This window comes from Carcharodon carcharias, chromosome 29 (genome assembly GCF_017639515.1).
Source record: "Carcharodon carcharias isolate sCarCar2 chromosome 29, sCarCar2.pri, whole genome shotgun sequence".
Taxonomy (NCBI): domain Eukaryota; kingdom Metazoa; phylum Chordata; class Chondrichthyes; order Lamniformes; family Lamnidae; genus Carcharodon; species Carcharodon carcharias.
Genome location: NC_054495.1, coordinates 3,321,263 through 3,335,447, shown reverse-complemented (window position 1 = coordinate 3,335,447; position 14,185 = coordinate 3,321,263). Strand labels below are relative to the sequence as shown.

At 49.2% G+C, this 14,185-nt stretch overlaps 1 protein-coding gene across 1 annotated transcript; it reads left to right on the top strand.

Annotated features, from left to right (window-relative positions):
- The first annotated feature begins 269 nt into the window (after nt 1-269).
- Nucleotides 270-5,364, top strand: LOC121271050 (trypsin-like). Its single transcript, XM_041176755.1, has 4 exons — nt 270-463; nt 1,663-1,922; nt 3,772-3,908; nt 5,135-5,364. The coding sequence occupies exons 1-4, from the start codon at nt 270-272 to the stop codon at nt 5,282-5,284; spliced, it is 741 nt and encodes a 246-aa protein (XP_041032689.1). The 3' UTR covers nt 5,285-5,364.
- Nucleotides 5,365-14,185: the final 8,821 nt, after the last annotated feature.

The window sequence follows — 14,185 nt, the reverse complement described above, 5'->3', positions numbered from 1 at the left end:
GGTTTTTGTGTGTGTGAGTGTGTGTGTGTATGTGTGACTGTGTGTGTGTATTTGTGTGCGTGTGTATTTGTGGGTGTGAATGTGTGTGACTGTGTATAAGGGTGTATGTGTGGCTCTGTGTAAGTATGTGTGTGGTTGTGTAAGTGTGTGTATTTTTGTGCATGTGATTGCGTTTAAGCGTGTGTGTGTGTGACTGCATAAGTGTGTGTGTGTTTGTGGGTGATTGTGTGTAAGTTTGTGTGTGATTTTGGGATTGTGTGCGCAATCAGATGATGACTATGACTCTCTGTATTCTTCTTTACTCAGCTGCTGCTTCTGCGAATCTGAAGATCATTAATGGCCAGAATTGTTCTCCTCACTCTCAGCCCTGGCAGGTTTTGCTGACCTTTAATGGGTATCGCTGGTGTGGGGGCTCCCTGATAAACGACCAGTGGATAGTGTCAGCTGCTCATTGTTACCACCCGTAAGTCCAGAGATGATCACAGCAAAGTGAAAACATCAAATCATACACAAACATACAAACCTACTCAAACACACATACAAGCGTACACAAAAAAACAAACACACACAAACAAACATACAAACATATACAATCATACACAGATCAACACTGAATCATATAGAGACAAAAACATGAACATACAGATGTACAAGCATAAAATCTTACAGCACACACATACAAACAATGATGGAGTAATAAGGGTTCTCTTGCAGTCGTTTGTCATACTTTCTGTGTCACAATATGTGCAATCACCCTCCAAAAAGGCTAAATAGAAACTTCATCCTCCCCCTTAAACCTCAAAAAAAAGGCAAAATTCCAGATGACTGATGCCCGGGTAGTGAGGGGGCATTTTGACACTGGCCTCCTTTGCATTGTTTTTTTTTGTTGCCAAGAAGGACCCAAAATTAATGATTAAATCAGGGGTCAAAGTTAAAGGAAGGAGCAAGCCAAAGAGGAGCAGCAGATACAAAACACAGGGTTCAGCCTCAGCTGGAGTCTTGTGTCCAGCTCTGGGCACCACACTGTAGGAAGGATGTGAAGGCATTAGAGAGGGAGCAGTAAGGATTCATGAGAATGGATTCAGGGATGAGGAACTTCAGTTAATGTGGAGACACTGGAGGAGCTGAGCCCGTTCTCCTTGGAGAATATGTATGCTTGTATATATGTTTGTGTATGTTTGTATGTTTGTGTATGTTTGTATGTATGTATCGCCTTGGTGAAGAGTAGGTCGAGAGGAGATTTAATAGAGTGTTCAAAATCACTAGGGGTCTGGACTGGGTAGAGGGGGAGAAAATGTTCCCATTGGGGGGAAGGATCGAGAACCAGAGGGGCACAGATTTAAGGGGATTAGTAAAAGAAGCAACAGAGACATGAGGAGAAACTTTTTCAGCCAGCGAGTGGCTAGGATCTGGAAAGCACTGCCCGAGAGTTTGAGGGAGGCAGGTTTAATCCAGGCTTTCGAAAGGGAATCGGGTCGTTATCCGAAGGGGAAACATTTGCAGGTTATGGGGAAAGGAGAGGGGGGATGAGTTTAGGTGAGTCGCTCTTTCAGAGAGCCGACACCGACACGGCCTCCAGCTGCGCAATAACCATTCGGTGGCTTCTGGGAAACAGGAAGTGGGGAAATGACAGTGTTGCCCACTTCTCCTCAGATTGCCCAGGTCCAGCATCCTCGTGGCTCATCTGGGCGAGCACAACCTCTCTCACTCCGAGGGGACGGAGCAGCGAATCCAAGTGGCCAAGGCCATCGTGCACCCCAATTACAACTACAGGAACTTCAACAACGACATCTTGCTGCTCAAACTGGCCTGGCCGGCCACATTTGACCAGTACGTCAGGCCCATCCCTCTGCCCAGACAGTGTGCCACAGCCGGGACTCAATGCAGCACCTCTGGCTGGGGAAGACTCATGATTAACGGAGGTAAGGAGGGCCGGGGTGGTGAGGGGTTGGTGAGGGGGGTGGAGCTGGAAGGTGAGTTGGGGTTGGGGGCTGAATGAATGCTGTGCTGGTTTGAGGGGATGGTGGGTGGGAGGGCAGTGTAGGGTGTTGGAATGTGTGATCAAGCAATAATACTTCACTTTCCAGCCATAACTGAAATGTAGCCATCACTCCTCCCTGGAGACCTGTCCCAGCTTTGGAGACAGTTGCAGAGATTTACTAGCAATGTGCCGCCTCTTTGAAGGATCTATCTAATGAGACCCCGCTATCCCCTCTGCTCTTTCCCCCATAGCCCTATAATTTCCCTCCCTTCAAGTATTCATCCAATCCCTATTTTGAAAGTTCCTACTGAATCTGCTTCCACCGACCTTTCAGGCAGCGCCTTCCAGATCACAACAACTCGCTGTGTCAAAATAAAATTCTCCTCATCGCATCCTCTGGGTCTTTTCCCGATTCTCTTCAATCGGATTCCCTCTGGTTACCGACCGTCCTGTCACTGGAAACAGTTTCTCCTTATTGACTCTATCCAAACCCCTCATGATTTTAGACATCTCGATTCAATCTGTGCCTTATCCTTCTCTGCTCTAAGGAGAACAATCGCAGCTTCTCCAGTCTCTCCACGTTATTCCCATCCACCTGGTAGCACACCCAGATCCAATTCAGCTTGATTTTAGCAATAACAGCTTTGTTTTTAAATCCCTCCGTGGTTTTTCCCTCCCAAACTTTGTAACCTCCTCCAGCTCCGACAACCACCCTGATCTTTGTAACCTCCTCCAGCTCCGACAACTCTCCCTATCTCTGTTATACCCTCCAGCCCCTACAACCCTCCCTATCTCTATAACCTCCTCCAGCCCCGACAACCATCATGATCTCTGTAACCTCCTGCAGCCCCTACAAACCTCCCTATCTCTGTAACCTCCTCCAGCCCCGACAACCATCCTGATCTCTGTAACCTCCTCCAGCCCCTTCAACCCTCCCTACCTCTGTAACCTCCTCCAGCTCCTACAACCCTCCCTATCTCTGTAACCTCCTCCAGCCCCTACATTCCTCTGAGATCTCTGTGCTCCTCCAATTCCGTCCTCTTGATCTTGCCCCGATTCCCGTTGCTCCACTATTGGCGTCCGTGCCTTCAGCAGCCTGGGGCCCTAAGCTCTGGAATTCCCTCCCTAAACCATTCTACCTCACTCTCTTTCTCATCCTTTAAAATACTCCTTAAAATGAACCTCTTTAACTGAGCTTTGAGTCATCTGTCCCTAATATCTCCTTATGTAGCCTGATGCCAAATTTAGCTTGTTCATGCTCTTATGAAGCATCTTGTGATGATTTATAAAGTTATCAGTTCTAAATCGATTCAAGTATGCTGTTGTTATTAAGGTGGTGTTAATAGCAGTCTATGCATGGGCACAATGAGTTCTTCTGCTGCTCTTTAAGTTGGCCTGTCCCTTTAACAGGGCAACCTCTGATTGATCTAAATGCTGAGGTCATTCAGAGTTCAATTGGCGATTGGCAAATGCCTGTCAATTTAATCCCTGATCCCTCAAGGTATGTTCCAATGCCAATTGCACATTGACAGTTCTCTAGACAGCCACCAGTGTTTCATATTAAGCTCTCCTTCTCCTGGCCACGAGGTTCTTCGCCATCCTGTCTACAGTAACCTAACATCTCTTTGTGTCTTGGTGAGCTGACCTGGATTCAATGCCCAGTGTGTGCTTTAACCAGAGCTCTGTACTCAACACTCAGTAAGCAAGACTATTGATTAAGTCGCTTGCACGTGGGAGGAGGAGAGTCACGTTTGGATCGGACTGTGCTGACTCATTTCTTTCCCCTTCAGGTGAATTACCTGAAGTCCTACAGTGCCTGAATCAGCCCATCCTGCCTGATGCTGATTGCGCCAAAGCTTATCCACTCTACTTCACGGACAACATGTTCTGCTCAGGATACTGGGAGGGAGGTCAGGGCACATGCCAGGTAAGTGTGGCCCGATAGGGTGAACCCGAATGCATCAATCCATGAGCGATAGGAAGCGTCTCAAGCTGAGAGAGAGAGGTTACCTCTACCTGAGGGATGGGGAATGTCTGAGTTTGAGGGCACGTAGGAGCAGGAGGAAGCTATTTGGCCCCTTTTTCCCTCTCACAGTGCAGCACTCCCTCAGTATGACCCTCCAACAGTGCAGCAATCCCTCAGTACTGACCCTCCAGCAGTGCAGCCATCCCTCAGTACTGAACCTACAACAGTACAGCACTCGCTCAGTACTGACCCTCCAACAGTGCAGCACTCCCTCAGTACTGACCCTTTGACAGTGCAGCACACCTTCAATACTGACCCTCTCGCAGTGATGGTCTCCCTCAGTGCTGACCCAGCGACAGTGGAGCGCTCCCTCAGTGCTAATCTTCCGACAGGCTAGCGATCCCTCAGTATTGACACTCCAAAATTGCAGCACTCCCACAGTACTGGCTCTGCATCCTTGCATCACTCCCTCAGTGCTGACCCTCCGACAGTGCAGCACTCACTTCTTACTGACCCTCTGACAGTGCAGCACTCACTTCTCACTGACCCTCTGACAGTGCAGCACTCCCTCAGTACTGACCCTCCAACAGTGCAGCAATACCTTAGCACTGACCCTCTGACAGTGCAGCACTCCCTCAGTACTGACCCTCCAACAGTGCAGCACTCCCTCAGTACTGACCCTCCAACAGTGCAGCAATACCTTAGCACTGACCCTCTGACAGTGCAGCACTCCCTCAGTACTGATCCTCCAACAGTGCAGCACTTCCATAGTACTGATCCTCTGACAGTGCAGCAGTGCCTCGGCACTGACCCTCCAAAAGTGCAGCGCTCCCTCATTACTGACCCAGCAGCAGTGCAGCACTCCCTCAGCACTGACCCTCCGACAGTGGAGTGCTCCCTCAGAACTGCCCCTACGACAGTGCAGCACTCCCTAAGTACCAACACTCCGATAGTGCAGCACTCCCTCAGCACTGACCAGCCGACAGTGCAGCACTCCCTCAGCACTGAGCCTTGTCCTTTGGGTCTCTGGAATGGTACTCAGACCCGCAACCTCCTGACTGAGAGAAAGAGTACCACCGAGCGAGCTCGGGTCCCACACGAGAATCCTGGGGGTGCTACAGATGACTATCCGATTATAACTTTGTCTATCTCACTCTGAATTGCAGTGCATGTCTTTTTTGCTGCAGGGAGACTCAGGGGGACCTGTGGTCTGTAATGGGGAGCTACAAGGCATTACTTCCTGGGGTTACCTCTGTGCTATGAAGGATCATCCCGGTGTCTTTGTGAAAGTTTGTAACTACAACAATTGGATCCAAGCGGTCATGGATGAAAACTGAGTGGAGAATCCTAACCCTGAAACTACCTGCAATGAGGGAAAGTAAAATGTTGCAAGTTTCCAATAAAGATTGATTGTCAAGTTGTGTTGCATTTGGACTTTTTTTTTGCTAAATCTCATTTGGAACGTGCAGAATCCCACATCCATCCCCTCGCTGCCTCCAGACTGTAGCTATTCCAACATTCCTCTCGGAAATCTGCTTTCCACAGGGGGACATCAGAAATAGGAGCGGGATGAGGCCATTCAGCCCCTCGAGCCTCCTTCCCCCATTCTATACAATCATGGCTGACACTCTACCTCGACCCCGCTTTCCCTCCTTATTGCTTAGCATCCAAAAATCTATCCATCTCCATATTGAATGGATTCAGTGATGGAGCATCCACAGCTCTCTGGGGGAGAGAATTCCAAAGATTTCTCCTTCCGTGAACTTAAGCACATCCAAAAATCTGCAACCCCCTGTCTTAACTCACACAAAGTCTCGTGCACCCAGCAGCCCCTGATTCTCGCTGATCTAAATTGGCTCCTTGTCGGGCAGCACATTGACTTTATAATCCCCATCCTGGATTTCAAATCCTTCCATGGCCTCCTCACCACCTCCCTATCTCTGTAACCTCCTCCAGCCCCTACAACCCTCACTATCTCTGTAACCTCCTCCAACCCCAACAAACCTCCCTGTCTCTGTAACCTCCTCCAGCCCCTACAACCCTCACTATCTCTGTAACCTCCTCCAACTCCTACAAAACTCCATTACTCAGAAACCAAATCCAACCCATACAACCCTCCCAATCTCTGTAACCTCCTCCAGCCCATAATACCCTCCCTATCTCTGTAAACTCCTCCAGTCCTTCCAACCCTCCCTATCTCTGTAACCTCCTCCAGAGCCTACAACCCTCCCTAACTCTGTAACCTCCTCCAGCCCTTACAACCCTCCCTATCTTTGTAACCTCCTCCAGCCCCTACAAACCTCCATATCTCTGTAACCGCCTCCAGCACCTACAACCCTCCATAAATCTGTAACCACCCCAAACCGTACAACACTCGTGATATCTGTAACTTGCTCCAGCCCCTACAACCCTCCATATCTCTGTAACCTCCTCCAGCCCCTAATAGCCTCCCTATCTCTGTAAACTCCTCCCGTCCTTCCAACCCTCCCTATCTCTGTAACCTCCTCCAGACCTTCCAACATTCCCTATCTCTGTAAACTCCTCCAGCCCTTCCAAACCTCCCTAATTCTGTAACCTCCTCCAAAGCCTACAACCCTCCCTAACTCTGTAACCTCCTCCAGCCCTTACAACCTTCCCTATCTTTGTAACCTCCTCCAGCCCCTACAACCCTCCATATCTCAGTAACCGCCTCCAGCACCTACAACCCTCCATAACCCTGTAACCAACCTAAACCGTACAACACTCGTGATATCTATAACTTGCTCCAGCACCTACAACCCTCCCTATCTCTGTAACCTCCTCCAACTCCTACAAGCCTCCATTACTCAGTAACCAAATCCAACCCATACAACCCTCCCAATCTCTGTAACCTCCTCCAGCCCCTAATACCCACCTTATCTCTGTAAACTCTTCCAGCCTTTACAACACAACCTATCTCTGCATGGTCCACCAGCCCCTACAACCCTCCATATCTCTGTATCCTCTTCCAGGCCCATTTCCCCAGTACTGGTGCTAGACCCCATGAATGGAAACCCAATTCTCCCACAAAAATCCTACAGCCACACAGTCATACAAACACACTGACATAAGTACATACAGTTTAGGAGCAGGAGTAGGCCATTCGGCCCTTTGTGCCGCACGACCATTTGATAAGCTCATGGCTGACCTGTTTGTGGTTCAGCTCCACTTTCGGCTCTACCCCCTATATCCTTTGACCCCCTCGTCAATCAGAAATCTGTCTAACTCAGTCTTGAATATATTCAGTCCCCCTGTCTCCACTGCTCCCTGAGGAAGAGAATTCCACAGACTGTCCACCTTCTGAGAGAAAGAATTCTCCTCACCTCCATCTTGAATGAGAGACGCCTTTTTTTAAACTGTGTCCCCTAGTTCTAGTCTCTCCCACAAGGGGAAACATGATCTCAGCATCCACCCTGTCAAGTCCCCTCAGAATCTTATCTGTCACAATAAGATCACCTCTCATCCTTCTAAACTCCAATGGATACAGGCCCAGCCTGTCCAACCTTTCCTCATAGGATAATCCCCTCATCCCAGGAATCAGCCGAGTCACCCTTCTCTGAACTGCTTCTGAAAAACTTATGTCCATTCTTAAATAAAAAAAAGATCCCTACCTTTTACTTCCTGTTAGCCTTCCAATCCTCTATCCATGCCTCCCCCTACAACATCAACTCATACGTTGTGGAGCAACCTTTGAAGTGGCACCTTATCAAATGCCTTTTGCAAATCCAAGTACACCACATCTACAGGTTCCCCCTTTGTCCACATTGCTTGTTATATCCTCAAAGAACTCCAATAAGTTTGTCAAACACAATTTCCCTTTCACAAAACCTTGTTGACTCTGCCTCACATTATTCCAAGTGCCCTGCTATAAACCCCTTAATAATAGATTCTAACATTTCCTTGTGACAGATGTTAAGCTAACTCGCCTGCAGTTTCCGGCTCTCTGTCTCCTTCCTCTCTTGAACAGAGGAGTCACATTTACTATTTTCCAATCTCATGGGACCTTTCCTGAATCTAGGGAATTTGGGAAAATTACAACCAATCCATCAACTATCTCAGCAGCTACTTCTTTTGAGACCCGAGGATGAAGTCTATCAGAACCTGGGAACTTGTCAGCTTTTAGTTTTAATAATATTCTCAGTTTCCTTTCTCTGGTGACTAAAACTGTGATAGTTCCTCCCTCCCTTTCACCACTCGATTTACAAGCATTCCTGGGATGTTATTTGTGTTTTCTACACTGAAGAGAGACACTAAATATCTGTTTAATGCTTCTACCATTTGCGTATTCCCCATTATTTTCTCACTGTTGCTATTAATATTATTATCATGAATAATAAACTCTCTGACCTTATTTGCTCCATACCAATTTGCTCTCGGCTCGGATAGTAACCCAGAGATTAGTGCCTTTTTGGTTCGGCTTTTTAGTTTATCCCACAGCTGCTGATACTCCCTCAGAAGTCCTGCCAATGCCATTGGTACTCACACGGACAACGACCACTGGGTCCTTCCTCTCCGATTCCAGGTTCCTCTCCAGACCCGAGGAGCTGTCCCTAAGCCGGGAACCGAGCAGGCAACACAACTGTTCTCAGAGAGCTGTGTTTATTCCCCCCACCAAACAGCCCCCCAACTATCATTACATTCCTATTTACGCCCCACCTCCCTCCACTTGAATGGCTTGCTGCAGCACGATGCCTTGGTCAGCTCGCTTGTCCACACTGCAGCCCCCACTTTCATTCAGACGAGCTGCAAGGGCCTCGAGCCTGTTGGACAAGTGCAAAGGGCTGAGGCCCCCCAACTGGTACCTCTTCGGCCGCCAAGACGACCTCACCCACAGTCACACCCTCCAGTCCCTGAGCACTGACCCAATGAGAGGACTGCAGCCTAAGGGCTGTGACCGCCTCTGGGGACAACACAAACCAGGTGACCACACCTCTCCTCCTCCTGCACCCTAGATGCATCGCAGAGTCCAAAGCCCGGACTCCAGCACATTAGTCTCTGAGCTGGAGCTCCTCGAGCTGTGGACTCTCATGGTAGATATGTCACACAGGAACCCTCCATCCCTTGTGGGCCACACCATTTTGCCTCATCACATCATTGCCAATCACCTCGGTTGGGGGGACGTGTAGGTTTCACTTTGTCCAATGCGCTATCAGAATGCAAGCTAATGTCGTAACTGGCATGTGGGGTGGACATGTCCAGTAATGGTGAATGATTGTCCAGTAATGGTGATTGATTCAGGGTTGGGCCTGACAACGTATCAATACAGACCTGAGGTCAACAACTGCAAGCGTCTCTCCTTCCAGAATTCGCTTCTCAAATGAGATCTTGAAGCTGATTCATGATTAGCCACGTCCAAATGCAGGGACTGTCACTTTAATCCACATATATAAAGGGCAGCGGCTTCACTGGGATCATTACCTGGGCTGGGATAAGCTGTAAGATGCAGGCTTTCCTCTTCACCCTGCTCCTGGGAGCAGCAGGTATGATCACAGATATACTGAAATGTGTGTGTGGGGGTGAACAAGCGTGGCTGCTTGTCTGGCAATGTCTCCTCTCCCTGGTTACCCATCCCCATTCCTTTCCCTGGCAACAGTCTGAGACTGAACCTGTCAGCTTGCAACCTCGGGGTCACATTTGACCCCCAGATTTGCTCACTGTCAAACCATTCCTATTTCCACCTGCGCCACATTGCTCAGCTTCACCCCGACCCCGTCTCGTCTCAACACATCTACTGCTAAAGCCCTCATCCAATCCAGCTTTGACGCCAGATGCGGCTATTCCCACAAATCCCTGACTGTTCTCCCACGTTCTACCATCCGTAAACTTGAGGTCATCTGAACCTTTGCTGCCCGTGCCTTAACTCGCACTGACTACCACTCACCTATCATCTCTGGTGCTTGCTGACCAGCATTGGCTCCTGGTTAGCAACATATTGATTTTAAAATTCCTCCAGCACCTACAACCCTCCCTATCTCTGTAACCTCCTCCAGCCTCTACAACACTCCCTATCTCTGTGCCCACCTCCAGCCCCTACAACACTCCCTATCTCTGTAACCTCACCCAGCCCCTAAAACCTTTCCTCTCTCTGTAACCTCCTCTAGCCACCACATCCCTCCCTAACTCTGTAACCTCCTCCAGCCACTACAATTCTCCCTGACTCTGTAACCTCCCCTAGTCCCTAAATCCTACCCTATCCCTGTAACCTCCTCCAGCCTCTACAACACTCCCTATCTCTGTACCCACCTCCAGCCCCTACAACACTCCCTATCTCTGTAACCTCCCCCAGCCCCTACAACCTTTCCTCTCTCTGAAACCAACTCCAGCCAAGACAACCCTCCCTAACACTGTAATCTCCTCCAGCCACTACAACCCTCCCTGTCTCGGTAACCTCCCCCAGTCCCTACATCCTACCCTATCTCTGTAAACTCCTCCAGCCCCTACAACCCTCCCTATCTCTGCAACCTCCTCCAGCCCCTTCAACCCTCCCTATCTCTGTAACCTCCTCCAGGCACTACAACCCTTCCTATGTCTTTAACCTCCTCCAGGCCCTACAACCCTCCCTATCTCTGTATCCTCTTCCTGCCCCTACAACCCTCCCTGTTTCCCCAGTACTGGTGCAAGACCCCATGAATAGAAACCCAATTCTCCCACACAAATCCTACAGCCACACAGTCATACAAACACACTGACATAAGTACATGCAGTTTAGGAGCAGGAGTAGGCCATTCGGCCCTTTGTGCCGCACGACCATTTGATAAGCTCATGGCTGACCTGTTTGTGGTTCAGCTCCACTTTCGGCTCTACCCCCTATATCCTTTGACCCCCTCGTCAATCAGAAATCTGTCTAACTCAGTCTTGAATATATTCAGTCCCCCTGTCTCCACTGCTCCCTGAGGAAGAGAAGTCCACAGACTGTCCACCCTCTGAGAGAAAGAATTCTCCTCACCTCCATCTTGAATGAGAGACGCCTTTTTTTAAACTGTGTCCCCTAGTTCTAGTCTCTCCCACAAGGGGAAACATGCTCTCAGCATCCACCCTGTCAAGTCCCCTCAGAATCTTATCTGTCACAATAAGATCACCTCTCATCCTTCTAAACTCCAATGGATACAGGCCCAGCCTGTCCAACCTTTCCTCATAGGATAATCCCCTCATCCCAGGAATCAGCCGAGTCACCCTTCTCTGAACTGCTTCTGAAAAACTTATGTCCATTCTTAAATAAAAAAAAGATCCCTACCTTTTACTTCCTGTTAGCCTTCCAATCCTCTATCCATGCCTCCCCTTACAACATCAACTCATACGTTGTGGAGCAACCTTTGAAGTGGCACCTTATCAAATGCCTTTTGCAAATCCAAGTACACCACATCTACAGGTTCCCCCTTTGTCCACATTGCTTGTTATATCCTCAAAGAACTCCAATAAGTTTGTCAAACACAATTTCCCTTTCACAAAACCTTGTTGACTCTGCCTCACATTATTCCAAGTGCCCTGCTATAAACCCCTTAATAATAGATTCTAACATTTCCTTGTGACAGATGTTAAGCTAACTCGCCTGCAGTTTCCGGCTCTCTGTCTCCTTCCTCTCTTGAACAGAGGAGTCACATTTACTATTTTCCAATCTCATGGGACCTTTCCTGAATCTAGGGAATTTGGGAAAATTACAACCAATCCATCAACTATCTCAGCAGCTACTTCTTTTGAGACCCGAGGATGAAGTCTATCAGAACCTGGGAACTTGTCAGCTTTTAGTTTTAATAATATTCTCAGTTTCCTTTCTCTGGTGACTAAAACTGTGATAGTTCCTCCCTCCCTTTCACCACTCGATTTACAAGCATTCCTGGGATGTTATTTGTGTTTTCTACACTGAAGAGAGACACTAAATATCTGTTTAATGCTTCTACCATTTGCGTATTCCCCATTATTTTCTCACTGTTGCTATTAATATTATTATCATGAATAATAAACTCTCTGACCTTATTTGCTCCATACCAATTTGCTCTCGGCTCGGATAGTAACCCAGAGATTAGTGCCTTTTTGGTTCGGCTTTTTAGTTTATCCCACAGCTGCTGATACTCCCTCAGAAGTCCTGCCAATGCCATTGGTACCCACACGGACAACGACCACTGGGTCCTTCCTCTCCGATTCCAGGTTCCTCTCCAGACCCGAGGAGCTGTCCCTAAGCCGGGAACCGAGCAGGCAACACAACTGTTCTCAGAGAGCTGTGTTTATTCCCCCCACCAAACAGCCCCCCAACTATCATTACATTCCTATTTACGCCCCACCTCCCTCCACTTGAATGGCTTGCTGCAGCACGATGCCTTGGTCAGCTCGCTTGTCCACACTGCAGCCCCCACTTTCATTCAGACGAGCTGCAAGGGCCTCGAGCCTGTTGGACAAGTGCAAAGGGCTGAGGCCCCCCAACTGGTACCTCTTCGGCCGCCAAGACGACCTCACCCACAGTCACACCCTCCAGTCCCTGAGCACTGACCCAATGAGAGGACTGCAGCCTAAGGGCTGTGACCGCCTCTGGGGACAACACAAACCAGGTGACCACACCTCTCCTCCTCCTGCACCCTAGATGCATCGCAGAGTCCAAAGCCCGGACTCCAGCACATTAGTCTCTGAGCTGGAGCTCCTCGAGCTGTGGACTCTCATGGTAGATATGTCACACAGGAACCCTCCATCCCTTGTGGGCCACACCATTTTGCCTCATCACATCATTGCCAATCACCTCGGTTGGGGGGACGTGTAGGTTTCACTTTGTCCAATGCGCTATCAGAATGCAAGCTAATGTCGTAACTGGCATGTGGGGTGGACATGTCCAGTAATGGTGAATGATTGTCCAGTAATGGTGATTGATTCAGGGTTGGGCCTGACAACGTATCAATACAGACCTGAGGTCAACAACTGCAAGCGTCTCTCCTTCCAGAATTCGCTTCTCAAATGAGATCTTGAAGCTGATTCATGATTAGCCACGTCCAAATGCAGGGACTGTCACTTTAATCCACATATATAAAGGGCAGCGGCTTCACTGGGATCATTACCTGGGCTGGGATAAGCTGTAAGATGCAGGCTTTCCTCTTCACCCTGCTCCTGGGAGCAGCAGGTATGATCACAGATATACTGAAATGTGTGTGTGGGGGTGAACAAGCGTGGCTGCTTGTCTGGCAATGTCTCCTCTCCCTGGTTACCCATCCCCATTCCTTTCCCTGGCAACAGTCTGAGACTGAACCTGTCAGCTTGCAACCTCGGGGTCACATTTGACCCCCAGATTTGCTCACTGTCAAACCATTCCTATTTCCACCTGCGCCACATTGCTCAGCTTCACCCCGACCCCGTCTCGTCTCAACACATCTACTGCTAAAGCCCTCATCCAATCCAGCTTTGACGCCAGATGCGGCTATTCCCACAAATCCCTGACTGTTCTCCCACGTTCTACCATCCGTAAACTTGAGGTCATCTGAACCTTTGCTGCCCGTGCCTTAACTCGCACTGACTACCACTCACCTATCATCTCTGGTGCTTGCTGACCAGCATTGGCTCCTGGTTAGCAACATATTGATTTTAAAATTCCTCCAGCACCTACAACCCTCCCTATCTCTGTAACCTCCTCCAGCCTCTACAACACTCCCTATCTCTGTGCCCACCTCCAGCCCCTACAACACTCCCTATCTCTGTAACCTCACCCAGCCCCTAAAACCTTTCCTCTCTCTGTAACCTCCTCTAGCCACCACATCCCTCCCTAACTCTGTAACCTCCTCCAGCCACTACAATTCTCCCTGACTCTGTAACCTCCCCTAGTCCCTAAATCCTACCCTATCCCTGTAACCTCCTCCAGCCTCTACAACACTCCCTATCTCTGTACCCACCTCCAGCCCCTACAACACTCCCTATCTCTGTAACCTCCCCCAGCCCCTACAACCTTTCCTCTCTCTGAAACCAACTCCAGCCAAGACAACCCTCCCTAACACTGTAATCTCCTCCAGCCACTACAACCCTCCCTGTCTCGGTAACCTCCCCCAGTCCCTACATCCTACCCTATCTCTGTAAACTCCTCCAGCCCCTACAACCCTCCCTATCTCTGCAACCTCCTCCAGCCCCTTCAACCCTCCCTATCTCTGTAACCTCCTCCAGGCACTACAACCCTCCCTATGTCTTTAACCTCCTCCAGGCCCTACAACCCTCCCTATCTCTGTATCCTCTTCCTGCCCCTACAACCCTCC